Source organism: Aureococcus anophagefferens, assembly GCF_000186865.1.
Source record: "Aureococcus anophagefferens unplaced genomic scaffold AURANscaffold_10, whole genome shotgun sequence".
Lineage (NCBI taxonomy): Eukaryota > Pelagophyceae > Pelagomonadales > Pelagomonadaceae > Aureococcus > Aureococcus anophagefferens.
Genome location: NW_008705570.1, coordinates 489553 through 514569, shown reverse-complemented (window position 1 = coordinate 514569; position 25017 = coordinate 489553). Strand labels below are relative to the sequence as shown.

The window sequence follows — 25017 nt, the reverse complement described above, 5'->3', positions numbered from 1 at the left end:
TCGCCGTCGACACGGACGGGTCCGTGTACGCTTTGGGAAACAAGTCGCCGGTCCTCGGCACGCCCATGGCCGCGGGCAGCGTCGCCAACGGCCTCATCCGCGACCCCCTCACGGGCTCGTCCTTCGACGTCAAGACCGGCGAGCTCGTCGGCCCCTGGTGCCCCAACTTCCCCTTCAGCATCCTCTTCAGCATCATCGAGCCGACGACGCTCCCCGTCTTCAAATGCAAGACCGGCGGCGGCGCCGTCTCCGTCGAGGTCGACGTCAACGCGAAGACCAACTTCGAGTCGGGCTACTGGAAGGGCATCCTCGACGCCCAGGGCAAGACCGACGGCGGCTACTACTGAGCGCGATGCGACGGCGAAGGCGCGCGCCCGTGGCGCCGGCGTCCACGGCCGCGCGGACTCACACCACCAGGTGGCTCGCGTAAGCACCTCCCTCTAGCCAGACGCGTCGTGGGGACCCGTCTCATGCGTCGCGGGTACGTACGCGCACGGCGCGCCGGCGGAGGCGTCCGAGGCGGCGCTCGGGACCGGCTCGACGGCTTCGGCGGCGTCGCGCGCCACGACCGCAGCGGCGCGGCGCGCGCGCGCTGCACCGTGCACGTGAGCGTCGCAGCGCTGCACGGAGCTTCGCGCGCAGCGGCAGCGCGAGCGAGCACTCCCGTCGGACGACTCCAGCCGCCGTCGCCGAGGCCAGCACCACCTGCGCCGCCGCCGCGTCGAGCACGCCGCCGCCAAGACGAACGATGCCCGCCGGGCGCGCCTACGCGCTGTCGCTCTACCGGCGCGCGCTGCGCGCCGCGTTCCTCTGCCCGGACCCGTCGCAGCGCGCGACGATGACGGCGTACGCGAGGAACAGTTTTCGCGACAGCGCGCGGCTCAGCGACGCGCGGCGCGTGGGCACGCTCCTCGCCGACGCCGAGGAGCAGATCTCCTGGTCCGAGAGCCTGCACCGCCGCCGCCGACACGGCGAGGACGCCGCCGCGGACGCGGCCGCGGCCGCGGCGCCGCCCGCGGCCGCGGCGCCGCCCGCCGCGCCTCCAGCGGACGGCGGCCTCGCCGCGGAGCTCGCCGCCTACGCGAAGAAGCACAGCCTGCCCATCGACGTGTCGCACTGGGACGCCGACGAGCTCGCCGGGCTGAGAGCCGCGGAGCTCGAGGGCCTCGGGCTCCACGCCGTCGAGGCCGTCCGCCTCGCGGCGAAGGTCCGGGGGCTCCTCGAGCGGCACCGATGACGCGCGCCCCCCGTTTTTCGTTAGATCTCGCGCCAGCCCGAGGAGATGTAGATGACCATGGTCGCGAGGAGGAGGACGCCGAGGAGCTGGGCCTGGTACTTCATGCGGAACCGGGAGAACTTCGCGGGGAGCGCGTCCTTCGGGATGGCGAGGATCTCCTTCGTGCGCTTGTAGCGCATGTAGCCCGTGAGCCAGGTCAGGTCCACGCAGCCGACGAAGAGGCAGCCGACGACGAAGTACGTCGCGTACCAGCCGCCCGACTGGTCGTCCGCGTAGTCCAGGATCGTGAACGCGCAGCTCACGAGCGACAGCGCCGTCCGCATCCACGCCTACGACCGAGGGGAGTGAAGGTCCAGAAAGCATACGACGCCAACGCACGAGCCAGGTGCGCTCGTTGGCCAGGTGCGCGTTGATGCGCTCGAACTTGAGCAGTTGCGCGCGGAACGACGCCTCCGTCGGCCGCGCCTCGGGCGGCGCGGGCAGGGACAGGGCGCCCGTGAGCAGCGGCTCGTGCTCCTTGGCCGCGACGGGCGTCCCCGCCGCCGCGGAGCTCGCGCGCGACTCGATGGCGTCGACGTCCTCGACGACGGTGACCGCGAGCTCGCTGCCGCTCGGGAGGTACTCGTTGACGCAGACGATGCAGCCCGACGACGTCTCCGTCGCGTAGACCTGGACGCGCGGCGTCGTGAAAGGGCGCCGTTCAAACATCGAAACGCACCGTCGCGTCCGGCGGGATCAGCAGCGCGGCCTTGATGACCTCCTCGATGCTGGCGTCCGTGGACCCGGGGTACCAGCTCACCTTCTCGGAAGCGGCGTCGCCGGCCTTGACGACCGTGATGCACCGCCGGCCGTGGTCCAGCGCCGTCTCCGCCATGGCCGCCGCCGATGGGCTGCTCGACGTCGCGATGGTAGCAGCAACGGAAACCTTGAAGAGGGCAGCCACCTGAACGATGGCGGGTCGGACCTTTGCATCTCTCGCGCTCCTCGCGCGGGTGCTCGCGTCGCCCTACCGCTGTCAGACGGACCCGGACGACGACCTCGTCCTGCGCGGCCGGGACAACGCGACCCACGTCATCCCGGGGCTCCCGCGAAACCCGTCCGACTACGACTACGCCGTCGAGCGCGCCTTCGTCGTCCTGCCGCCCGTCTGCGTGTCGGAGCTGGGCCTCGAGGCCGACGCCGCGGGCGCGCGGTCCACGGGGCGGCGCTTCTGGGTCGGCCGCGTCGGCGACGCGGCCTGGACCTGGCGGCTCGCGGACTGCGCGTGCGGCTGGGTCGTCTTCCTCCACGGCAGCGGCGGCTTCACCTACGATAACTGGCGCTACGCGCTCGACCTCGCGAGCGCCGGCTACGGCGTCCTCGCGCCCGACTCCATGGGCAACGCGACGGGCGCGCGGTATCGGGAACCCGTCGACGACCTCGCGGAATCGCTCGCGTCGGACGGCGACTACGCCTACTGGTGCGACGACGAGGTCTACGCCGGCGGCTGCGCGGCCTTCGACGACGCGGACGGCTACCCGCTCTGCTTCTCGAGCGACGGCGACGCCATCGCGGCGGACCCGGAATCGTGGGCGTCGTACTACGCCAAGGTCTACGAGCTCCGGCGCCGCGAGCTCTCGCGCGTCGTCGACTGGCTCGAGGCGTCGGCCGGTCCGCTCGCCGACTCGATCTGGACCGCGGACAAGCTCTTCCTCGCCGGGAGCTCCGAGGGGGGCATGGTCGCGAGCCGCTTCTACGACGACCGGCTCCACGGCCGCCTCTCCGGGCTCCTCGTGTTCCAGTGGTCCTGCGAGCGCAACTACTTCGCGGCCTGCGGCGCCGCCGAGGCGCCGCCCTGGGCGATCTGCGAGGGCGCCTGCGACGCGCCGATCCTCGTGCTCGAGGCCGCGCGGGACCCGTTCTTCTCGAAAAACGACTCCGTCGCGGCGACCGTCGCGGCGGCCGAGGGCTACGCGCTCGCGGGCTCGGCGTGGGCGACGCTCGAGGGAAGCGACGCCCGGCGCGCGACGTCCGTCGTCCTCCCCCAGCGCGGCCTCGCCGCGCACGGCCTCACGGGGCCCTCCGGGAACCTCGTACGGGCCGCGGCGGCCGCGTTCCTGCGAGATCCGCTGGCGCCGCTGGAGACGCCCCTCGGCCCGGCCGCGGGCCTCTGCCGCCGGACGCGGGCGGGCCGGCGCGCCGACGAGTTCGTCTGCGCGGAGCTCGGCGCGGAGCCGCCCGCGCCGCCCGCGGCGGACTGCTCCTGGCCGGCCGCGCTCATCCACGGCGTCTACTACGCCGCGGGCGCCCTCGAGGCCTGCGCCGCGCGGCTGCCCTTCCTCGACGACGACGCGCCCGCGGGGGTCGTCCTCGACGAGGAGCCGCCGGCCCGCGGGCTCCCGGGCTGGTGGCTGCCGCTCGCCTTGCTCGCGGGCGTCGCCGCGGGGCGAAGCTCCGTCGCCTGCGGCGACGCGTCCTGCCTCGACACGCGCCTCGACGACGACGGCGGCGTGCCCGCGCCCGTCGCGACGAACGAGGCCGAGCAGGAGCGCATGATCGAGCTCGCCGAGGGGCCGGCGCGGGGGGATCTCGTGTGAGCTAAAGCCTGGGCTGTCGCATTTCGGGAGCGTGCTTCCTCGCGGCGCGGTTCTTTGGCCGCCTGCCCGGGGAGGCGTCCGCGGCGGTACTTGCGGCGGTCGGCAGTGGTAAGGCAGTGGCCTTTTCTCCGAGTCGCTTCAACAAAACAATTCTTCAGAACTCGAGCGAGGGTCTTCACCATTGACATAGAATGCATGAGTTTGTTGAAGACCCGGGTCTTAGACCAATCAAAGGGCGCGAAAGAGCTCCCTTCAAAAAGAGTTTGACGAACCCTTGAAGTGAAAGCCCAAGGGGATATAAATCTGCTGCCCCTTGAGTGCCCTCGAAGACACCATTCCCCTCTCAAGTGTACAGCCACCGCAGCCCCGCTCCGAAACACCATGGCGCCCTCCACCTTCGAGCTCTACCGCGCCCGGGACGAGGAGCGCCGCGCCCGCGCCGTGTCCTTCAGCGCGTCGAGCGCGTCGAGCGACTGGGACAGCGACAGCGACAGCGAGACCGAGTTCTGCGGCTACTCGCTGTTCTCCGGCGCGAGCGACGACGGCGACGAGACCGTGGCCTGCGACATCGCCCTCGGGCCCGACCCCTTCGCGGACCGCGTCGACGCCATGCTGCGCCGCCGCGCCGGGGGCGTCCGCGGCGCGCCGCGCGCGCCGCCGGTGCGCCGCGTCTCCGAGGAGTCCCTCTGCGACGACGAGCCGCCGACGCCGACCCTGCCGGAGGGGCGCGAGGGCGTCGAGTCCCTCGTCGCGCTCCTCCGCTCCGCCGCCATCAACACGGCGCCCGCCGTCGTGAGCCCGCCGCGCGCCCCCGGGCCGCGCCCGCCGAAAGGCGCGACGCCGCCCCTGAAGCGCCGCCCGACGAAGCGCGCCGCGTGCGCCGCCGTGGCGCGCACGCCCACGCTCAAGCGCGGCCGCCCGGCGCCCGTCGCGACCAAGGGCCTCTAGCGCCCCGGCGCGCGCGCGCGACGCGTCCGCGGCGGCCGCGCCGCGCCGCGGCGGCCGCGCGCGCGGCCTCTCCCAGCCCCCTGTGTCCTGTAAGCCCCTCCACTGTGCCCGCCCGGTCCGGGGACGCTCCCCGGGGGCCCGAACGGCGCGCCCTGGGCCGCCCCCGGGCGCGCGCGCGAGCAGGCTCGCGAGGCGCGGCGCGCCGAATTCAATTTTCGGCCAATCGGAATCGGGCGGAAAGTGGTGGATGCCGATGGAGGCAGCCCTTGTCGTGGCGCTGGCCGCCTGCGCGAGCGCCCTGGCGCCGCTCCCGCACCAGGGCGCGACCACGCGCGTGGGCGCGAGCGTGAGCGCGGACCTCGGTCCGCCGGACGCCTGGGCGCCGCTCGCGAGCCTGCCGCGGCAGCCCGTGGCGGGCAAGAAGGAGGCCAAGTCGTCCTGGCGGCGCCAGTTCACGATGACGTCCATCGACGACGAGATCCTGCTGGGCGTCATCAGCCCCCAGCTCGCCCTGCTCTTCGGGTCGCTCAACGGCGAGGCCGGCCCCATCGGGGCCTTTGCGGAAAGCTGCCCCGGCCTCGACAGCTCGGAGCAGCTCGCGGTCGACTTCCTGAGCGGCGACGTCTGGCTGCGGGATTTAGCGCCGGCGCCCCTCGGCGTCGCGTCGGTCTTCGGCCTGTTGCCGCGGCCGTTACGATTCACGGGCAACGTCGACGTCGACTTGTTACGAATTTCCTGGCCGTCGGTGCTGACGCTCGACTCGAAGCCGCTCCGCTACGATTTTGAAAACGTGCGGGGCAATGCAACAGAAGCATTACCGTCCGCCCTGGAGCTCAACACAGCACGGGAGACGCAGGCGGCCTGGCGCGAGCTCAGCGGGCCGCCCAAGTCTCTGGAAAAGCGGTACCCGCGCGGCGACGGCGCGACGACGCGGATTCGCAGCTTGGAGGTCGACGCGGACTCGAAGCGCTACGGGCCTTTGAAAATTGAGGCCCGCGACCTGGAGATCAAGGCCGTCGACGCCAAAGGGAAGGCCGTGAAGAACCTGAAGAAGCAGCTCGCGGTCGCCTTCGAAGAAGAAGCGGACGGGAAAATAACACTCCACAAGAAGATCCAGTGCCGGTCGTTGCGCATCTCGCGCGTCGACGGCCCGGGCCTGGAGCCGGCCATCACGCTGGAGACGCCCCTCGTCGCCACGGTGGCGTCGCGGAAGTTCGTCGAGAACGGCACGGACTGCGAGGTCTCGTGGCGCGTCAACGTGTCGTCGGCCTTCTCCATCGACGCCCTCGGCACCTTCCTCCCCGGCCGGCCGGCGCCGTCGCTGCCCGCGGACCCGGACTTGTTGCTCCCCAAGCCCCCCGCGGCGCCCGCGGACGCGCCGAAGCTCTCGTTCAAGCTCGGCGTGCTACCCCCGAACGCCAAGGTCCGCCGGCTCAAGCCCCTCGGCCGCGCGGCGGCGCGGCGCGGCGCCTACGACGACCGCGAGGAACCGACGACGCTCGCGGGCCGCGCCGCGCGCCGCGCGTCGTCCGTCGTCGCCGCGCCGCTCGGCTTCCTCGCGCGCCGCGGCGCGGGCCTCCTCGGCCGGATCCGCGGGAAACGCGCGCCCGGCGACGACTAACACTATTTACCCCCCTTGTGCGGCGGCGGGGCGGCGTCGTCGTCCGTGGCCGACGCCTTCGTGATGCGCGACTTGATGCCCGCCTGCTTGAGGAGGCCCGGGATCGCGGTGCGGATCTGCGACGTGGGGGTCGAAGTCCCGTCCTGGACGCCCGCGTCCCACTGGGCGGACGTCCAGCCCTGGGACGCCAAAGCCGCCCGGTGCTCCGCCTCCGTGATGGAGTGCTCGATGACGTACTTGGAGAGGAACTCGCGCTCCGTCGCGTGGACGACGCCGTCGGAGAGCACGACCTGCATGAGCACAAGAGTGATTCAACGTCGCTTCAACGTGAGTGTTCCGCGCGCGCGCGTTACGGAAAACACATCCACGCGTCGAGACCGTTCCGAGAGATGATCGCTCGTCCAAAAATCAGCCGAAACGAGTGGAAAATGGCCGAGATCGGAGCCTTTGAAGTTGGGAATTTCGCTCTCTTGTGCTGCCCTGAGCACGACCTGCATGAGCAGCGCGTAGGTCGCCGTGCGCTCCTCGGCGGACTTGGGCTCGCGCTTCTTCTGCTCGGCGCTGAAGTCGTACTGGCCCCGGCGCCGCAGGCCTTCGACCAGATCGAAGTAGAGGATGTTCAGGATCGCGGCTTCGATCGCCGGGTTCTCGTCCATGTCCTTTCGGAGCGCGCCGTAGTCGAACCTGGGCAGCACAAGAGTGATTCAACGTCTCTTCAACGTGAGTGTTCCGCGCGCGCGCGATCCGGGAAAAGCGTCCACGCTTCGAGACCGTTCCGAGAGATGATCGCTCGTCCAAAAATCAGCCGAAACGAGTGGAAAACGGCCGAGAAAGGAGCCTTTGAAGTTGGGAATGTCGCTCTCTTGTGCTGCCCTGAGTCGAACTCGACCACTCTCGTCTTCTCGGCGGCGATCGTCGTCGACGGGTAGGGGTGGTCCCGCACGGACGCGTCCAGGAGCGCCGTGCCGCCGATGACGCAGCCGCGGATCGGCACCGTCGCGCCGCCCTTGTCCATCGCCGGCGCGGCGCCGCCCTCGGCGAGGTCCCGCTTCGCGCGGTAGCGGTACAGCCGCTTCAGGCCGCCGTCGGACGCCGGCTCGTAGGAGTCGATGGACCCGTTGGCCAATACCACAATACGGTCCATCTTCGTGCCCGCCCTCACCAAGACCTCGCCGGGCTCCAGTTCGCGCCACTTCGCGAGGCGCATCATGGAGAAGAAGTTCTGCGGCGACACGCCGTAGGGCCGCAGCACCGACTCGTACAAGGCCATCTCCTCGGACGTGAAATAGAGCTCCTTCTTCTCGCCGAGGAACAGCAGAGGGAACATGCCGATGACGCAGCCGACGGAGATGCCGACCGCGGACGCCCAGCCCTTGACGGCGCGCGACGCGCGGTGCGTGAGCTGCTCCGTCGTGAGCGGCTTCGACTTGGACTTGCCGAGGATCACGTTCGCGTAGCGCTCGATGACGTCGCCCGCGCCGATGCCGACGATGTCGCTCAGGAGGTTGCCGATGCCCGCCGCCGCGAGCGTCGAGATCCCCAGCGTCACGCCGATGGACTTGTCGATGGCGTCGCCGGCGAGGATCATGATGAGGTTGTCCGCGAAGCCGAAGCCCACGAAGGGCACGCCGACGTTCAGCGCCAGCCGCCAGAGCTGCGCCCGGCTCGGCGGCTCGATGGCCTTGCTCTCGGGGGCCGTCGTCGCGCAGCGCCGCCGCGCCGCGACGCGCGAGGGCAGCGGCCGCGCGCGCCGCAGCGGCGCCATGGCCGCGCGCGCAAACATTGGCTGCGCGGCGCGGCTGCGAAGCAGTGCGAGAGCGCGGCCCACTTCGAGCTCGAGCGCACAAGATCTGCTCAGCTCAGCTCAGCTTAGCTCAGCTCAGCTCAGCAGCTCAAGGTGGGAGTTGCACTACAACACGGTGCGATGGCAGCCCTTTTGGGCCGCCTCGAGACGCTCGATGACCGCCAGGCAGCCACAACCAGCAGCCACCACGCGCAAGCATCGTCGCACGCAGCATCCCTGCGCGCGGCGATCCTCGAGGACCGCGCGCCGCTCGTCCTGCGCGGCTGCGTGCCTCGACGCACCGTCGAGGCGTGGAAAAATGCCATGCTGGACGCGCGCGGCCCGCCGCTCGTGCCCTTCGCCGGCGAGACGACGGTGTCCAACGAGCGCAACTCGCTGGGCCCGCCGACGACGGCGCGGCGGCTCTACGCCGGCGCTACGGCGGGCCAGCTTCGGACCGACGCGCCGGACGTCGCGGGCCTCGCGGTCCTCGGCGGCCTCGAGGACGAGGGCGTCGGCGTCCGGAGGACCGTGGCCTTCGCCACGTCCGCGCGGCTGCGCACGCCCATGCATTCCGACGCGGAGGACGGCCTGCTCGTCCACGTCGACGGCGTCAAGCGCTTCGCGCTCGCGCCGCCGTCTTCTTACTCCGCGCTCGCGCGCTTCGGTACGACGAGCGGCGCGCACGACGCCCTGTTCCGCGGCTCCGACGCCGTCGTCACCGGCGAGCTGCGGCCGGGCGACGCGCTCTACCTGCCGCGGCGCTGGCTCCACGACGTCGAGTCGGAAACGCCGACGCTGTCCATCGCGCTCCGCTTCGACCTGCCGGTCCACCTGGACTTCTTCTAATTCGCTTAGTCGAGCTTCGCCGAGAGGCGCCGCGGCCGCTTCGTGCCGCCCTTCATCCACGGCTCGTCGTTGAAGTCCTCGTCGTCGCTGTCGTCGTCGTCGCTCGACGACGACGAGCTCGACGACGACGCGTCGGCGTCGTCGTCGTCCGAGAAGACCTCGTCGCGGGGGGGCTTCTTGTCCAGCGAGACGGCCGCGGCGCGCGGCGACTCGGAGCCGCGCGGCGTCCCGAGCCTCGGGGCCGGGGCCGCCGCCTCCGACGACTGGTCGTCGTCCGAGTGGTCGATGACGATGACGGCGTCGTCCGACGGCGGCGGCTTCGGCCGCGCGGCGGGCGGCTTCCGCGGCGGCGGGCTCGCGCCCCGGGGCCTGAACGAGAGCATCGACAGGACGCTCCGCGCGCCGGCGTCGGGCTTGGCCTTCTTCTTCGCGGGCCGCTGTTTTTTCGTGTCCTTCTCGGCGTCGCGCGCGGCGCAATCCGAGCACTTCCAGCGCGCCGGCGCCCCCTCCTCTCCCCGCGCCGCGAGGCAGTCGCCGCAGTAGGACAGGCCGCAGGCGCCGGCGCAGCGCGCGTGGTTCGCGCCGCGGGGCCGCGCGGCGTCGCAGCGCGCGCAGCGCGCGCCCCGCTCCGTATAATTTTCGCTCGCCGTCTTCCGCAGCACGAGCGCGAGGTCCTTGGCGTTCGCGTTCAATCGGAACGCGGCCAGATCGCCCGCGGCCGCGCACCCGACGAACACATGCGAGTAGCCCCGGCGCTTGCGCAGGCAGCACGTCGCCTCGACGGCCTGGCCGTTGGAGTCGCAGGCGCGCCACTTCGGCGACCGATCCCGCGACGCGCCGAGCCGCGGGTGCGACGTCCGGCTGTAGTAGAGCAGGCCCACCCGGAAATGGATCCGCGCGACGGCGTCGGCCAGCGCGTTCGCGAGCCCCAGGCCCTGGAAGTCCGGCAACACGACGAAGCGGCTCTGGGAAAAGGCGAAGGCGCCGCGCTTCGACACGCGGCTGTCGAAGGCGACGGCCGCGCCCGCCGCGTCGAGCGCGACGAAGCACCGCGCGGCCTGGCTGAGCTTCCGCGCGAGGTAGTGGTGCTGCTTGAAGCGGTCCCAGACCTCGTTCGCGCAGGGCTCCAAACGCACGTCGACCGTCGGCGGCGCGAAGCTGGAATCCAAAGCGGCGGCGACGGCCGCGGCCCACGCGGCTTTGCTTCGGTCGCCGACGCGCGCGATGGCGGCCGCGTCGTCGTCGACGGCGTCCGTGCGGTCGCGGAGCTCGCCCGTCGTCGTGCGGAAGGCCCAGTCGGGCCGGAGCGCCTCCGCGACGGCGTCGACGCACGTCGCGACGACGACGCCTCGGAAGCCCCGCTCGCGGACGAAGGCGCCGAGCGACGCCGCGACGGCGACGGCGGCGCCCGCGTCGAGGCCCGTGCAGACCTCGTCGAGCACCGCGTCGTCGCCGACGTGCGCCGCGACTTTGAGTAAAGCGGCCGCGGACCGCGAGAGCTCGCCGACGCGTCTATTCTCGAAGCCCTCGAGGCCGCAGGCCGCCAACCGCCGCCGCGCGAGGTGCGGCGGGTCGACGCGGAGCAGCGCGTCCAAGACCGTCGGGCCGTCGACGACGTCCGCGCTCGTCACGCCCCCAAAGGTCGCGCCGAGGAGCGTCGACTTGCCGCTCCCGGACGGTCCGCAGACGACCCCCAGGCCGAATTCCGCGCGCATCAGGTCCTCGCGCCGCAGCAGCCTTAACCGCTTGCTGCAGGTGCCGTCGAAGTCGACCTCGAGCGCCTCGGCCGCCGCCGCCGTGCACGCGTCCGCCTCGACCGCGCAGGCGAGCGTCCGCGCCGCGCGGACGCGACACGAGCGGAAGCCGCCCGCCCACCAGCCGCCGTCGGCGCCCGCGACGTCGCGCGCCGTGAGCTGCTTTGGCGCGCCCCGGAGGCTCCGGAAGGCCACGGGGCCGGCGACCATCTGCTCGTGCGCGTACTGGCGGCAGCGCACGCGCACGTTCGTCCGCCGCTCGTCGCCCTCCCTCGGGTTCCACAGAACGCGCGGCGCCGCGCCGACGTCCAGGACCACGAGCGCGCAGGGCTGGAGCCAGCGCGCGACGTCCGGCAGGGCCGACGCGAACGCCACGCGTCGTAACTTTCGTCTCTCCACTAGCTGGCGCACGCACGCGGCCGCGGTCGTCGCCGCGCGCCAGTGGACCTCGCTCCCGAGGTCGTCGAGGCCGACGCCCGACTCCAGGCACCGCGCGACGACGGCGCGCGCCTTCTCGCCGTTGCTCAGACTGGAGAACGGCTGCGTCCACGTCGGGATCGTGCTCAGGCCGCTCCCGAGGAGGCGCTCGATGGCCGCGGCGGGCGCCTCGCCGGGCGCGACCTGCGAGACGACGGCTTTGCCGCCGTCCCACCGCAGCGCGCCCGGGTCGATGACGGGGCCCAGGCGCCGCAGGAGCGTCGTCTTCCCGGACGACCCGGGCCCGACGACGAGGCACGTGCGGTAGCCGCGGCTCTTGAGCTCCTCGACGACAGCGTCGAGGGCGTCCGCGGGCGCGTCCGACGAGGAGGAGGAGGAGTCGTCGGATGCGGCGTTGTTCCAGCAAAGCGAGGCGTCATCGTCGGAGGGCGCGGCCATGACCGATCGATCCCGCCGGCTTCAATGATGCTTCAATGAACTTGTTGAACTTTATCTTTGACCCGCTTTTTTGCGTTTCGCCGCGCACTGAGTCGCCTATCTTACATACGTGCGCGCCTAGCTCGTCTGGTGACGGCTCTCACCGCCGGCGAGCTCGCCGCGCCGGCCGCCGCCGCGGTCGCGCGCTCACGCGGCGAACGGGACGGAGGAGTGGTGCAGGAAGATGCGGACCACGCCGTCGTCGCAGCGCTGGTAGCCGAAGGTGTACTCGACCTTGGCCTCCTCGCCCGTCGTCGCGCAGGTGAAGTAGTAGTTGCCCATCGCGATGGCGACGTCGTTCTTGACGACGACGTTGTGGTTGTCGTAGACGCACTTGGCCCAGCCCTTGCCGCCGTTGATGGCGAAGCCGCCGTCCTCGTCGTAGCCGTCGGCCACGTTCGCGCCGCCGACGAAGTAGGACATGGCCTCCTCGGGCGTCGGCCGGAATTGGTGCGCGGCGGCCTTGGTCGGCTTGAAGAGCACGTCGCCGTGGCCGTAGGCGTAGAGCTCGCCGGCGGCGTCGGCCGCCGCCTGGATGAAGTCGCCGCCGTCCTTGTGCGTCGCCGAGATGGTCTCGATCGCCGCCGCCCACTTGGACTGCACGGCGAGGACGTCGGCTTCGCTCACGCCAGCGGAGAAGCTGCGCTGCGCGAGCGCGCTGCCGGGCAGGCCCTGCCGCAGCAGCGCGGGGACGCGCGCCGCCGCACCGCGCGCGGCGATGGTGCGAAGGCCGAGCATGGAACGCGTCGAAGGAGGCCGAGGGCGCCGAGTTACCGAGCAGAGGTGAAACTCAGGAGATGGTTCAACGTCGAGTTCAACCATCAGGCCAGCGCGTAAAGCATGGCCTCCATGTTCGTCCTGCTCGCCCTCCTCCGCGCCGCAACGTCCGTCGTCGTGCTGCCCGACCGGGCGCCCAAGGGCTTCAACAGCTTCGACGACTACCACAGCCAGACCCTGAACCAGTCCACGGCCCACGCCCTCGCCACGGCCATGGCCAGCCAGCTCCTGCCCCACGGCTTCGACCACTTCGTGCTCGACGGCGGCTGGGCGCGGAGCACGGACGCCGACGGCAACGTGACGTGGCACTTCGACGAGTGGGGGCGGCCCGTCGCGGCGCCCGACCGCTACGACGACCTCGCGCGGCTCTCGCGGGAGGTCAAGGGCCTGGGCCTCAAGTTCGGCCTGTGGACGGTCCGCGGCGTGCACCGGGACTTTCTCCACCTGCGGGTCAAGGGCATGGAACAGTACGCGCTCGGCGACCTCGTGGACCAGGAGGCGACGGGCGGCGGCGCCAACGGGAGCTGCCTCTGGATGAGAGAGATGCTCGGCGTGAACATGTCCCATCCCGCGGCCATGGCGTACTACGAGAGCCGCGTGGACCAGCTCGTGGGCACCTACGGCGCCGACTTCATCAAGGCCGACTGCATGATGTGCGCGCCGTGCTACACGAGGGAGATCGAGGCCTTCACGGCCGCGGTCGAGCAGCGAAAAGAAGCTGTGGTATTGTCCTACTCGCCCGGCGGCGGCAACGCCGTCGACGACGGCAAATGGGTCGCCGAGGGCAAATTGGGGTCCATGTACCGCGTCACGACGGACTTCCACGGCGGCTGGTACGGCTGGGGCTCGCTGCAGCAGTCGCTCTTCATCCAGGGCAACTTCTCCGCCGCGGGCCTCTACGGCGCCAACGGCACCTGGCCCGACCCGGACATGCTGCCCATGCGTTCCGACTGGTGGAACCGCAGCGTGGAGCAGGACGACCGCGGCGAGACGATCTTCGCCGCGTGGACGATCAGCGGAGCGCCGCTCATGCACGCGGGCGAGCTCCCGGCGGACGACCGCACGGCGGCCTACCTCACGAACCCCACGGCGCGGCGCGTCCACGAGAACGGCACCCTCTTCGGCGTCCGGTACTACGAGGGCAACTGCACGTGCGTCGGAGGGCCGACGGCGTGCACGATCCCGCGGGATTTTTTCCCCGCGGCGCCGTGCGTCGCCGTCTGGGGGTCGGCGCTCAACGACGGGTTCGCGGGCGGGTTCGCCGCGGCGCTCTTCAATCTCGGGGAGAACGCCACGACGGCGACGCTCGACCTCGCGCGCGTCGGACGCGCGGACGAGGCCGCGGGCGGCGTGCTCGTCACCGAGGTCTGGACGGGCCGCGTCGTCGGCAACTTCGCGCCCGGCGCCGTCGTCGACGTCCCGCTGCGGCCCCACGCGAGCACGTTCTTCGTCGGCGAGTACGTGCTCGGTGCGTAATCATCATGTTGAAGTACACCTTGTACTTCACCTATCGGAGAGCCGAGGCTTCCAGCTGTCCAGGATTGATTGCTGGCTTCGCCTCGACGCGCTGCCCCGACGCTTCGCCTCGACTCGCTGCCCCGATGGCCTACTTCCAGAGCCAGGTCCCCGCGAAGCCGCTCGCGGAGGCGCTCGCGGCCCCGCCTGAACCGGGACATGGCGCTCGCCAAGGAGCCCATGCCCAACTTCAGCAGCACGCCCGGCGGCCCCAACGACTGCCCGCTCACCTTCTGGGCGACCTGGACGCTGAACTCGCGGCCGCGGCGCATCGCGCTCCTGCTCGACGACGCCCAGGAGGAGTACCGGCCCTACGCGGCGCCGATCATCGGTAACCTGGCCGCGCTCGTCGCCGCGTTCCGCGAGAAGGACGCGCCCGTCGTCTGGTCGAGCTGGTCGCGCCAGTTCGACGACGGCATTTCGAACGCCATGGACCGCTGGTACGGCCCCCGGGGCCTGCGGGCGGACGCGCCGGAGAACGCGGTCTACGTCTTCGAGGGCGAGGCGGGCCTCGAGCCGCTGCGGGAGATCGCGCCGACGACCGCGGAGAAGGCGGCCGGCTGGTTCTACCACTCCAAGATGTTGGACATGTTCTGGGTCTTCCGCCCCGACGGGAAGTCCTACCTCGACGAGAAGCTGAAGGCCGAGGGCGTCGACACGGTCGTCATCGCGGGGCTCTGGACGGACGAGTGCATCGTCGCGACGGCCTACGCGGCCCTCTCCCGCGGCTACGACGTCGTCGTCGTCGGCGACGGCGTCGCGACCGCCACGGCCCACCACGACAAGGCGTTGACGATCATGAACGCGACCTGCGGCAAGGTGCTGAAGACCGACGACGTCGTCGCCTACGTGAAGAAGGAGTTCGTCAAGTGCGCGCCGGGCGCGTACAAGGGCGCGCGCCACCCCGACGGCCGCAAGGACAACGTGCCGCCGCCGCCGACGCCGCTCCTGCCGAAGCTCGCCGCCGCCGCCGCCGTCGCGGCCGCCGCCGCGGTCCTCGTCGCCGCGCGCCGCTAGACTATGTTCCCCCCTCTAGTAGCCTACTGGGCCGGCGCCTTCTTGGGCTTGGGCTTGCACTCCTTCCGGTGCTTGGGCCAGTCGTTGCGCTGGCACTGCGTGGAGCAGTAGACGACGCCCTGGCAGCGCGAGCAGCGCAGGATCTTGGGCACGAAGGACAGCGTGCCCGAGCCGCCGTGCTTGGACGTCGTGCCGCAGACGGCGCAGGGCGGGAAGTTCGGGTCCGGCGCCGGCGCCTCGGGAAGATCCTCGTGGATGTGCGTAAAGTCCGTGTAGTTGAAGAGCTTCTTGTGGGGCAGGTAGGTCCAGCAGCGGAGGTTGCCCAGCACCGCGTCGACGAAGCGCGCGCACCACTCCGGGTCGATCATGGGGATGTCGTGGAGCCGCCCGCTCGGGCAGAGGCCCAGCTTGCCCTGCGTCGCGCCGACGCCGAGCAGCGGGCCGACGAAGGGCGCGCCGCACCTCGCCGGGATCTCGAGAAACCGCTCCCGGCTGTTCGCCGCCGCGGCCTTGCCCTCGAGCGCCGCGTCGTCGCAGAGCGTCGCGCCGTCCGCGGCGACGGCCACGGCGACGCAGCACTGGAGCTCGCCGAGGCGGTCGTGGCACTCGTGGGCCGCTCCCGGTAAAGACCGGTAGAGCGACTCCTCGACGTCCGGAGGACACGTCAGCACCTCGTACTCCATGCCGACCTCGTCGTGCCTTTTCTCCGTCGCGTAGCACTTCATGCGGAAGGCCGTGGACCCGTCCCAGGCGCGGCTCGGGATGGAGAAGTAGACCTTGTCGTCGTCCTTGTTCGTCGCGAGGTCCCGCAAAAGGTCGACGCGCGCGATGTCGCGGTCCTCGTACTCTTCCAGCTTCTCCTCGAGCTCCTCGAAGCACGGCTTCCAGCGCGAGTACGCGAAGGCCGCCGTCGCCGGGCCGTTGTCCCGGGCGAAGATCAGCGGCTCCCAGAGGCCGAAGCCGTGGAACGCGCCCGGCCGCCGGAGCTCCGACAGCACCAGCGCCGTCGCGCCGACGCCGTGGCCGAAGCCGTAGACGGGCCGCGCGACGATGGGAAAACTCGGGTCGTCGAGCACGGAGAAGACGTCGCGGGGCGCGCGCTCCGCGAGGTCGTAGCGCGGCCCGTCGTACCCCGACCCGCCGAGCGTCCGCGAGTTGCCGTGGCCCGTGAGCTCCACGGCGACGACCTCGAAGCGCACCTTGCTCTTCTTCCAGCGGTAGTCGAGGCTCTGGAAGAGGCCGTACCAGACGCCGCTGTTCAGCCCGCCCGTGTGCACGAAGCACAGCACCGCCGCCTGCTCCTCGAGGTCGACGTAGTCCGCGCCCAGACTGCCCCGCACGAAGCCGACGCCCTCGTTCGTCACGCCCCGCAACAGATCGAAGCTGTCGCCGCTCAACCCAAACGTGACCTTCTCCGGCGCCTCGCGCTCCTCTTTGACGCGCCGCTCGGGGCCCAGCATCTTCGCCGACACCCAGCCCGTGATGCTGTAGTTGTACTCGCCGGCCTGGCGCACGCAGACGCGCTCGACGCCCGTCTCGAGGGTGACGCGCCCGAGGCACGTCACGACCGTGCCCGTCGCCAGCACGTGGCCCTTCTTCGAGTCCATCTTTTGCGTCGCCCGCAGCAGCGCGGGGTGAAGCGTCGTCGCCTCGAGGCGCGTGCCGTAGTTCTCGTCGACGTCCGCCTTGACTTTGGTCGAGAGGCCCTCCTTTTCCATCGCCTTCTCGACCTCCATGGTTTCTCGTCGTCGCTAGCTCTCTGAGTAGGCCACCACCATCGAATGCGAGCGCAAGCCGAGCTCGAGCTGTTTTAATTACGGTTCAAGAAGTCGCTTCAACGACGTCGTGTGAGAAGCCTATGGCAGCAGCCCTCCTACTGCTGATGCTTGCGACGCGCCTCTCCCTCGCGGCAGCCCTGCTGCTGCCAACGCTCGCGACGAGCGGCGCGACGGATGCGGGCGCGATCCTGCTCATCGCCGGCGAGGCGCGCACCTTCTCCTGCACGTTTCCCAGCCTCGTCGCGAGTCTCGCCAAGCCGCTGGACGCCGACCTCTTTGCCTTCATGACGACGAGCGATGGCAACGCGACGCTGGCCGCGCTCCAAACCTATCGCAGGTTCGTCGGCGCGGAGCTCGTCGAGCGGTTGGCCTGCGACGACGCGTGCCTGCTGACGTCGGTCCGGTGCCGCGGCCGCTTCGCGGGCTCGCTCGCCAACGACACGCTGCTGCAAAGCGCGCTCCGTCAGGCCCGGCTGCTCGAACGCGCCGGCGACGAGCTGCGGCGGCTCGAGCGTGAGCGCGGCCGGCGCTACGCGTGGGTCGCCTGGGCGCGGCCCGACGTCGCCGTCGACGGCTCGACGCTGCGACGCCCGCTCGAGGGCATCACGCAGACGAGCGAGTGGAACCGGCCCTGCGCGGGCAACGTCGACCGCGCGCGCGTGCTCCCCCGCGACGACGCGGAGCTGCTCCTCGCCTCGGGCATGGCGGCCGTCCGCGCCGCGTGCGGCGACTTTGGCACGGACCGCTGCGCCCACGACCGGCGCGCCGAGTGCTGGGCCTACGCGCGGGAGCCCGCGGACTTCTTCCGCGGCCCGCGCGACGTCGGCTGCCTCGACCGCGCGAAGCCCGTCGGCCCGCGGCGGTGCCTTAACGCGGGCTAGTGGTCGTGGTCGTCGTCGACGGCGCGCATGAAGGCCAGGATCTCCTCCTTCGTGTAGCCCTGGGTGTCGAGCATGGCGTCGAGGCTCGCGCCGATGGCGAACCAGAGGCCCGCGAGCGCGACCGTGCCGACGGTGTAGCAGCGCCGCGCCGCCGCCGGCGGCTCGTCGCCGCCGACGACGCGCCGGGCCACGAGCGCGGGCAGCCGCAGCGCCGTGCCGAAGACGGCGTCGACGGCCCAGGACACGAGGCCGAACGCGTCGGCCGTCGCGACGAAGAACGCGCCCCACGCGACGAGCGGCTGCGCCTCGAGCGCGGCGCGCAGCGCGCCGCGCGCGGCGACGCAGGCGGCCTGGGCGGCGAGGAGGGTCCGCCGGTCGCGCGCGGGCGCGACGACGACGACGAGCACCTCCGCGTGGTCCGCGAGGCCCCGCGCGACCTGGTCGCTCACCTTGCCCTCGAAGGCCCGCACGAACGGCTTCAGCGCCGCGAGCGCGGAGACGAGCCAGGCCGCGGCGCGCAGGCACCACCAGGCCGGCAGGGACCAGCGCGACGCGTCCTTGAGGCGCTTGCACCGCAGCACGACCTCGGTGGCCGCGCAGGCGTAGACCAGCGTGAGCGCGGCGAACCTGTGTCGGATGTTGTGTCTCGCTTTGCTTTTATGACGCCGCCGGCGCGCAGGCATTGGCACGCGATATTATCGCAGCGCTCCTCGAAGGGCGCGCGGAGCAGTTCCATGCTGCCAATGCAGAAAGCACGACACCCAGACGGAGCGCGTCGGGGCAGCGCGTGCGCTCGCAAGGTAACTTGTTTTGTTGCGGTTGATGATGAAGTGCTCTCAATTGGCTGTTTCGGCCCCTGGAGGAGCGCTGGGCTGCGCGGGAGCGCCCGGGAGAGCGCGCGGGGCGAGCCCCTTGGACAGATTCATGGCTTCGCAGCAGCCCTCGGAGATGTCCAGCAAGCAGCTGAAGGCAGAACTCGCGCAATTGGACGTTCCGACGCAGGGCCTGCTCGAGAAGCCGGAGCTCGTGGCGGCGCTAGTGGAAGCGCAGGCGCGGGCCGCTTCTGTGACCCAAGGCGACTCGCAGGATTCGCCGCGGCCCACAGGAAGTCGGCTCCGACGCCATCGCGACCACAGCCCCGAGGACGAAGAGCCGCTGGCCAGTCCGCCTGAGACGCCCCGGAAACGACGGAGACAAGAGCTTTATAGAAGCATTCGTGGTCGGACTATAAAGTTCGTGGTCGTCGACGACGAGGAGGACGACGACGAGGTCGAATTTCTGGGCTCGCGGACCGAGGCCGAACGCGCGGAGGCCGAGCGGCTCCGCGCGGAGCAACGGAACGAGGTGCACGACGTCGACGACGACGGCGACGAGCTCGAGGACCTCGGCGTCAAGGAGTTGAAGGCCCTGGCCAAGGTCACGCGCGTCGACGTGTCCAAGTGCCTGGAGAAGGCCGACATCGTGGCGGCGATCCGAGCGGCGCCGGCTGCGGCGCCGGCCGCGGCGCCGGTTCCTCCGGCGTCCGGCGTCGACCCACGGCTCGAGGTTGACGCCTGCGTGCGCAAGGAGTTTCGCTCCTTTGGAATGTTCGACGGCGAGGTCACGGGGGTCGGCAGCAAGAAATTTTCCGTGCTCTGGGAGGATGGTGACGACGGCTCTTACCCGCTCAAATCTGCTAAGAAGATGCTCGACGCCTATGAAAAATACGGTGGCAAGTTTTCCGATCGACCGCAGGCTCTCGAGCACCGCGATTTGATGAACTGCTCGATCTGTGAAGGTAGGGGTCTCCCCAAATACGGGACGCAGACCAACCGCTATCGGGACGGCTACGTAATGCCGAAGGACAACTTCTCGTCCGCTGTGCAGCGCGGCGACTACGGAAAATATTGCACGCGTCCATTCTGTTTGCAACACACGTCGACGGATCAGAACGAGTACGTCGCGCAGCTAAACTCGAAGACGACGCGCAACGGCGGCGAGGCCGAGTGTTCGGACGATGCTGAGGAGGACGACGAGGGAGAGCAGGACGACTGGTTCAATCCTTTTCATTACATGCCCTCCGGTACTGCTGCTCCATCTTCGCCTCCCGCGAAACAGCGCGGCGGAGCTTTTGGCCCGGAGCCGTCGAGCGAGGCACGCGACGACGCCGCGAGCGCGGCGCCTTCGAACCACTCGGACGATGCTCCGGCCTCCGACGAGCGCTTCGCCGCGGACTTCTATATCGACAAGCTCGACTTCCCCTGGGATGATTGGGGTCGATTTAAAGAAGCTGGCGGTCGTCGGAGAGGACCGGATGAGCAATGGCGCAAGTACGCGCCGGCCGGGTCGCCCAAGGCCGACTTCCGTCGATGGACGCGCGCCCGGATCTACCTCAACAACAAATTTTCGGACAAAGACAAGGTCAAGGACCTCGGCGCCAAGTTTGACCCGGCGCGGAAGAAGTGGTTCGTGCCGTCCTACGTCCAAGACGAAGGCCGGCTCCCGGAATTCGCCCGCTACCGCTAAGACAGTGAGACCCTTGTTAGCCTCGCACACATCACTTTCGGGGGAGGGATCACGCGCGCTCATCGCACGAGGGGCGGCGGCGGCGGCGGGAGGAGGAGGAACGCGTCGTCGCGGGGCGGCCCCGCGGCCTCGTCGAGCTGCGCGTTCGCCGCGGCGCAGGTGCGCCGGAGGTTCGCGTTGACGGCGACGCGGCGCGCGGCGAGCGCGGCGGCGTCGTCGAGCGCGCGGCCGAGCGCGCGGCGCTTGTCCGCGCGCGCGGCGGCCCGCTTCGCCGCCGCGGCCTCGTCCAGGGCCTGGCCGCGCGAGAGCGCCGCGGAGCGGTCGTCGAGGTCCGCGCGGTCGCGGTGCGCGTCCGCGCGCGCGGCCTCCACCTTGTGGAGCAGCGCGGCCTCGTCCGCGTCGTCGCGCGCCTTCGCGTCCGCCGCGCGGGCCGTCTCCTCGGCGAGGCGCGCTTCCAGGTTTCGCACGTCGGCGACCTTGTCCTCGAGCCTTTCCTTGAGGCGCGCGGCCTCGAGGCTCGAGCGCTCGACCTCGAGCTGCGCGGCGTCGCGCGACTCCGCGACGTCGCGGACGCGGTCCGCGAGCACCTCGCGCAGCTCCTCGAGCTTGGGCGCGACGACGTCGCGCGCCTTCGTCGCCGTCGCCAGCGCCGCGTCGACGGCGGCCCGGAGTTGCGCGGGGCTGCCGTCGTCGCGGTCGCCCGCGTCCGCGGCCGCGATCAAGCGCGCGGCCGTCCGCGCGTCGACGGCGAGCGACAGGTCGACGCCGCCCGCGTTCTTGGCCGTCTTGGGCACGACCTGGAGCTTCGCCGCGGACTCGCCGTAGACGACGGCGACGGCCTCGATCTCGAGGAGCGCGTCCGCGAGCGACCGCTCCGCGTCCACGAGCTCCCGGAACTCGTCGCTCGACCGCCGCGCGGCGCGCCGGTTCTGTAGTTCCGCCTCGAGGCCCTCGAGCTCGCGTTTGAGCCGCGCGACGAGCGGCGCGTCGGCCTCGCGCTGCGCGTCGAGCGCGCGGAGCTCGTCGTTCGCCGCGGCCTCCGCGTCGGCCTCCAGCTTCAGCGCCGCGGCCTCGGCGACGGCCGCGGCCAGATCGGCGTCGGCGTTGCTCGCGGCGGCCTCGTCGTCCGCGAGGCGCGCCTCCGCGTCGGCCTGCCGCTCGCGCGCGAGCGCGCGCTTCTCGAGCAGCTCCGGCAGGCCCCGCGCCTCGTCGCGCGTCCGCGCGCGCATCGCCTCCAGCTCGCGCGCGCGCGCGAGGAAGGTCTGCTCCTCGCGCTCGCCGTCGTCGACGCGGCTCTGGAACGCGGCCTCGAGCTTCGCCTGGAGCTCGTCGCACGCCGCGTCGTCGCCGGAGAGGAAGAGCCCGTAGGCGTCGCCGATGTACTCGTAGAAGACGCGGTCCGCGCCCAGCGCCGCGAGGCGGCTCGCGACGTGGTCGTCGCCGGCGACGACCTCGTCGGCCTCGGAGAGCGCGAGGCGCCGGCTCGCGTGCGCGGCCGCGACGGGCCGGTCGCGCGACCCCTCGTCGAACGAGATCAGATCCGCGAGCCAGAGCAGCGCGGCGAGGAGCGGCGGCCACGTGTGCGCCGTGCCCACGGCCGCGAGCGCCGTGCGCGAGATGCCGAAGGGGTAGTGGAGGCGCTTGAACATGTCGACGAAGTCGTCGTCGAACTTCCGGCTCGCGTCGCGCGCCCACCGCGCGTCGAGCTGCGTGAAGAGGAAGCAGGACATGTCCTCGAAGTCGCGGCCCGTCGGCCGGCCCAAAGCCGCCGCCGTCGACGCGCCGCCGTAGCCCCGCGCCCGCAGGAACGCGCCGAGCTTCGCGATCGACGCCTTCACGTACGCCTTGTCGGTCACGGGCCGCGGCTCGCTCGTCTTCCGGTGGCCCTTGCCCGTGGACATGGGCGTCGTGTTGTGGCGCGACGTGCGCAGGCTCCAGCGCGTCTTCGACGCACTGAAGGACGTCGACGACCGGCCGCCGGCGATGGGCGTGTACGACGACCCCGACGTCTGGGTCGTGGCGCGCCGCGGCGTCGCGGACGTCGCGCGCCGCGGCGTCGTCGACGACGTGACGCGCGACGCGCGGTGCATGGAGCTCTTGCGGGTGCCGCCTTCGGCGACCATCGTGTTTTGGTGGGTTGTAGGCGCGCGCGACGCGCGATGATGAGCAGATACCGCGCAGGTCGCGCTCGTTCAAACCAGCAATGTAAACTCGTGGTAAACGTCGATTTGTGAAGTTTTTTGCAAATTAATTTGCAAACAACAGGCCTCTCCATACCACTTACTTCTCCCGCAGCACCACCTCGCCCGCGCTCGCCGCGGCCCGCGCCCGCCTGCGGTCCTCGAGGAGGTCCTTGATCGCCCCCTTGAGCACGGTCGCGAGGATCAGGCCGCACATGAGCGCGAGGTACGAGTAGTAGGACACGCCGGCCATGCTCAGCACCGCGTCCGGGCAGCCGCTGGGCTTCGTGAAATACATGACCGTCATCACAGCACCGAAAATCACCACCGCGACCTCGGCGAGTATCAGCAGACCGATCAAGCTCGAAGCGACGTTCCAGATCTTCTCCTTTTTTTTCTCGCGCGCCTTCGCCTAGCCGAAGTCGGCGAAGATGCCATCACCAATTCTTGCCGCATCAAGGAGGAATATAGTGCAGAATCCTAAGGGTGTTTTTGCGTTCCCTAGAGCGATTTATCACAGCGTCCGGTCCTTCAGGGGCCGCTTCAGGACGTGGACCTCGTGCCACCGCTTCAGTTCCACCTCCTGGCGCATGTACATCAACACGACGCCGATGACCGTGAGGCTCCAGCGGCCGGCGAGCGACCCGAAGCGGAAGTAGAGGCCGTACCAAATCGCAAAGGATGCGCCGAAGACGTTGCTGAACGTCATGACGACGAGCGAGAACCAGGACGTCGCCGCGCTCGCCGGGAACTGGCGGTGCACGCTCAGCGCCATGCTGCCGGCCTCGAGGTTCGTGACCATGAGCGCGAAGACCGCCGAGCAGGGGTTCGGCACCTCGGCGATGGACATGACCGTGAGCACGAGGCACAGCACGTGGTGCGCGTAGAACACGGACGACATCTTCACGAACATGTCCTTCATCAAATACCCGAAGAACGCGTAGTGGAAGGCCGCGTGCGCCGGCGAGCCCCCGTTGGACGCCCAGGAGCTGTGGAGCCAGTCGCTGAGCGCGCCGTCGTGCGTCGCGAACCAGGCGCGCAGGGACAGCAGCAGGAGCGGCGGGAAGACGAAAGTCTGGTGGAGGCTGCCCACCCGCCAGGAGTACCACGGCGTGCCCATGACGTCTCGCATCCAGCGCCGCGGGCCCAGCGTCTCGCAGCACCGGTTGAGCCCGTGGCCCAGGGCCGTGCTCGCCGCGCAGCAGAGGACGTGGTGGCGGGCTGCGGCACCCATCATCGTCGTCGTCGCCTCGAGGTGCCCTCAACGATGCACACAATTTGTCACAAAGTGAAGGCGCATCAAGGGCAGGCCAAGACCGCAGCCAGCCGCCGGGGGTCGACCCAGCCAGCCAGCCAGGGACGTCCGGTCCACGAAACGACACCTCGCTACAGCCTCTACAACGCGCGCCTACCGCGTGCGCGCGCAGCACGCGCGGCGCGGTCCGCGCCGGTAGTCGCGTAGAGGCGGTCGGCCGGGGCGGTCGCCGGGGCGGTCGCCGGGGCGGTCGCCGGGGTGGACGCCGGGGTGGGCGCCGGGGTGGGCGCCGGGGCGGGCGCCGGGGCGGGCGCCAGGGCGGGCGCCAGGGCGGGCGCCAGGGCCTCGTCGAGGCGCGCGACTTGGCGTCGCGCTTTGTCGCCCGCGTCCGCGTCCGCGTCCCTGGCCCCGAGCGCCCGCTTCCGCGCCTGGCCGCCTTGGAGCGACGACGTGGCGAACGTCTTCAGCCACTGGCACTCCAGCGGGTCGAGCTGGAGCTCCTTGACGAGGTCCGCCGGCATCGAGATCGTCGGGTGCACGCGGCGCCAGTGCGCCCGCATGCACTTGTACTTCCAGAAGAACTGCTTCGTCGCCGTCTTATTCCTCTTGCACTCCGGGCACTCGATGAGGTGGTTCGTGCAGGGCGCGTTCCACGTGCATTTGCTCGTCTTCGCGCTTTGTTGGTACGCGATCTTGCCCACGACCTTGCACTTCACGTACGGCTTCAGGGTCCTCTTCTTCTTCTCGAGCCAGGCCGGACAACCGGGGCAGGCCTCGTCGTCGACGACGTGCTGGGCCTGGGGCCGCGCCGCGCACAGGCCGCACGGCATCTCGTGGCCGACGTCGTCCTTCACCATGATGTGGTAGCCCGCGTGCTGGAGCATCTTCCCGCGCGTGAAGACCTGGTTGCAGCCGGCGACGCCGCACACGATCTTCTCGTCCTTCTTGGAGTCCTGGTGCGTGCCGATGGACGTGGCCGCCTGCTGGGACCCGGCCGCGACGAAGAGCGGCACGTCGTCGGCGTCGAGGTACGGCACGACGCGCGACTTGGGCGTCGGCATGTCGATGTCGCCGCGGGCCTGGTACTGGACGTGGAGCAGCGTCTCGAGCTCCGCCACGCCGATCGAGAGCTTGAGCTTCAGGTCCCGCGGCTCGTCCGCGGCGGCCGCGTCTTCCGCCACGATCCCAGGGTTGAACGTGATCGCGCCCGCCGTGGAGACGTCCTTGAGCCGCTCGGCGAGGTCCACGCCGTGGTACCAGACCAGGGCATCGCCGGCGAGCTTGGGCTTGACGATGGAGCAGGTCATCTTGGAGCTCTTGTCGCAGAACGCGTCGCTCTTGATCACGGCCGACGACTTCGACGACGCGTAACTGAAGCTCTCAGGGTAGACGATGGCCCAGGTCGCGCCGGCGGGCGTGAGGACGA

The 25017-nt window shown here is 70.8% G+C and overlaps 6 protein-coding genes across 6 annotated transcripts in view; 1 reads left to right on the top strand and 5 right to left on the bottom strand.

Moving 5' to 3' along the window:
• Positions 1 to 2187: 2187 nt before the first annotated feature.
• Positions 2188 to 3813, top strand: HYP1 (hypothetical protein; the record flags this gene model as incomplete). The annotated part of the gene is made up of 1 exon (XM_009039187.1): positions 2188 to 3813. One exon carries the CDS (start codon positions 2188 to 2190, stop codon positions 3811 to 3813), a length of 1626 nt encoding a protein of 541 aa, XP_009037435.1.
• A 512-nt stretch (positions 3814 to 4325) lies between these two features.
• Positions 4326 to 8147, bottom strand: AURANDRAFT_71694 (hypothetical protein; the record flags this gene model as incomplete). Its single annotated transcript, XM_009038991.1, has 5 exons — positions 4326 to 4373; positions 5807 to 5829; positions 6393 to 6672; positions 6874 to 7066; positions 7267 to 8147. The coding sequence occupies 5 exons, from the start codon at positions 8145 to 8147 to the stop codon at positions 4326 to 4328; spliced, it is 1425 nt and encodes a 474-aa protein (XP_009037239.1).
• Positions 8148 to 9019: 872 nt separating this feature from the next.
• AURANDRAFT_64412 (hypothetical protein) lies at positions 9020 to 11644 on the bottom strand (the record flags this gene model as incomplete). Its single annotated transcript, XM_009038990.1, has 1 exon — positions 9020 to 11644. One exon carries the CDS (start codon positions 11642 to 11644, stop codon positions 9020 to 9022), a length of 2625 nt encoding a protein of 874 aa, XP_009037238.1.
• A 107-nt stretch (positions 11645 to 11751) lies between these two features.
• On the bottom strand, positions 11752 to 12449 carry AURANDRAFT_60103 (hypothetical protein; the record flags this gene model as incomplete). Its single annotated transcript, XM_009038989.1, has 1 exon — positions 11752 to 12449. One exon carries the CDS (start codon positions 12419 to 12421, stop codon positions 11831 to 11833), a length of 591 nt encoding a protein of 196 aa, XP_009037237.1.
• A 1602-nt stretch (positions 12450 to 14051) lies between these two features.
• AURANDRAFT_71693 (hypothetical protein) lies at positions 14052 to 22323 on the bottom strand (the record flags this gene model as incomplete). The annotated part of the gene is made up of 5 exons (XM_009038988.1): positions 14052 to 14431; positions 15020 to 16722; positions 17672 to 18278; positions 19314 to 19345; positions 20225 to 22323. Coding segments are annotated over 5 exons (4819 nt in total), but the record flags the coding sequence as incomplete, so codon positions are not given.
• A 113-nt stretch (positions 22324 to 22436) lies between these two features.
• AURANDRAFT_64409 (hypothetical protein) overlaps positions 22437 to 25017 on the bottom strand; it is a gene marked incomplete at both ends in the record, with an annotated part of 3591 nt that continues 1010 nt past the window's right edge. Inside the window, 3 exons of the mRNA XM_009038987.1 lie at positions 22437 to 22748; positions 22887 to 23585; positions 23954 to 24962. Of these exons, the coding sequence (XP_009037235.1) occupies positions 22437 to 22748; positions 22887 to 23585; positions 23954 to 24962 (2020 nt within the window). The remainder of the gene's footprint in view (positions 22749 to 22886; positions 23586 to 23953; positions 24963 to 25017) is intronic.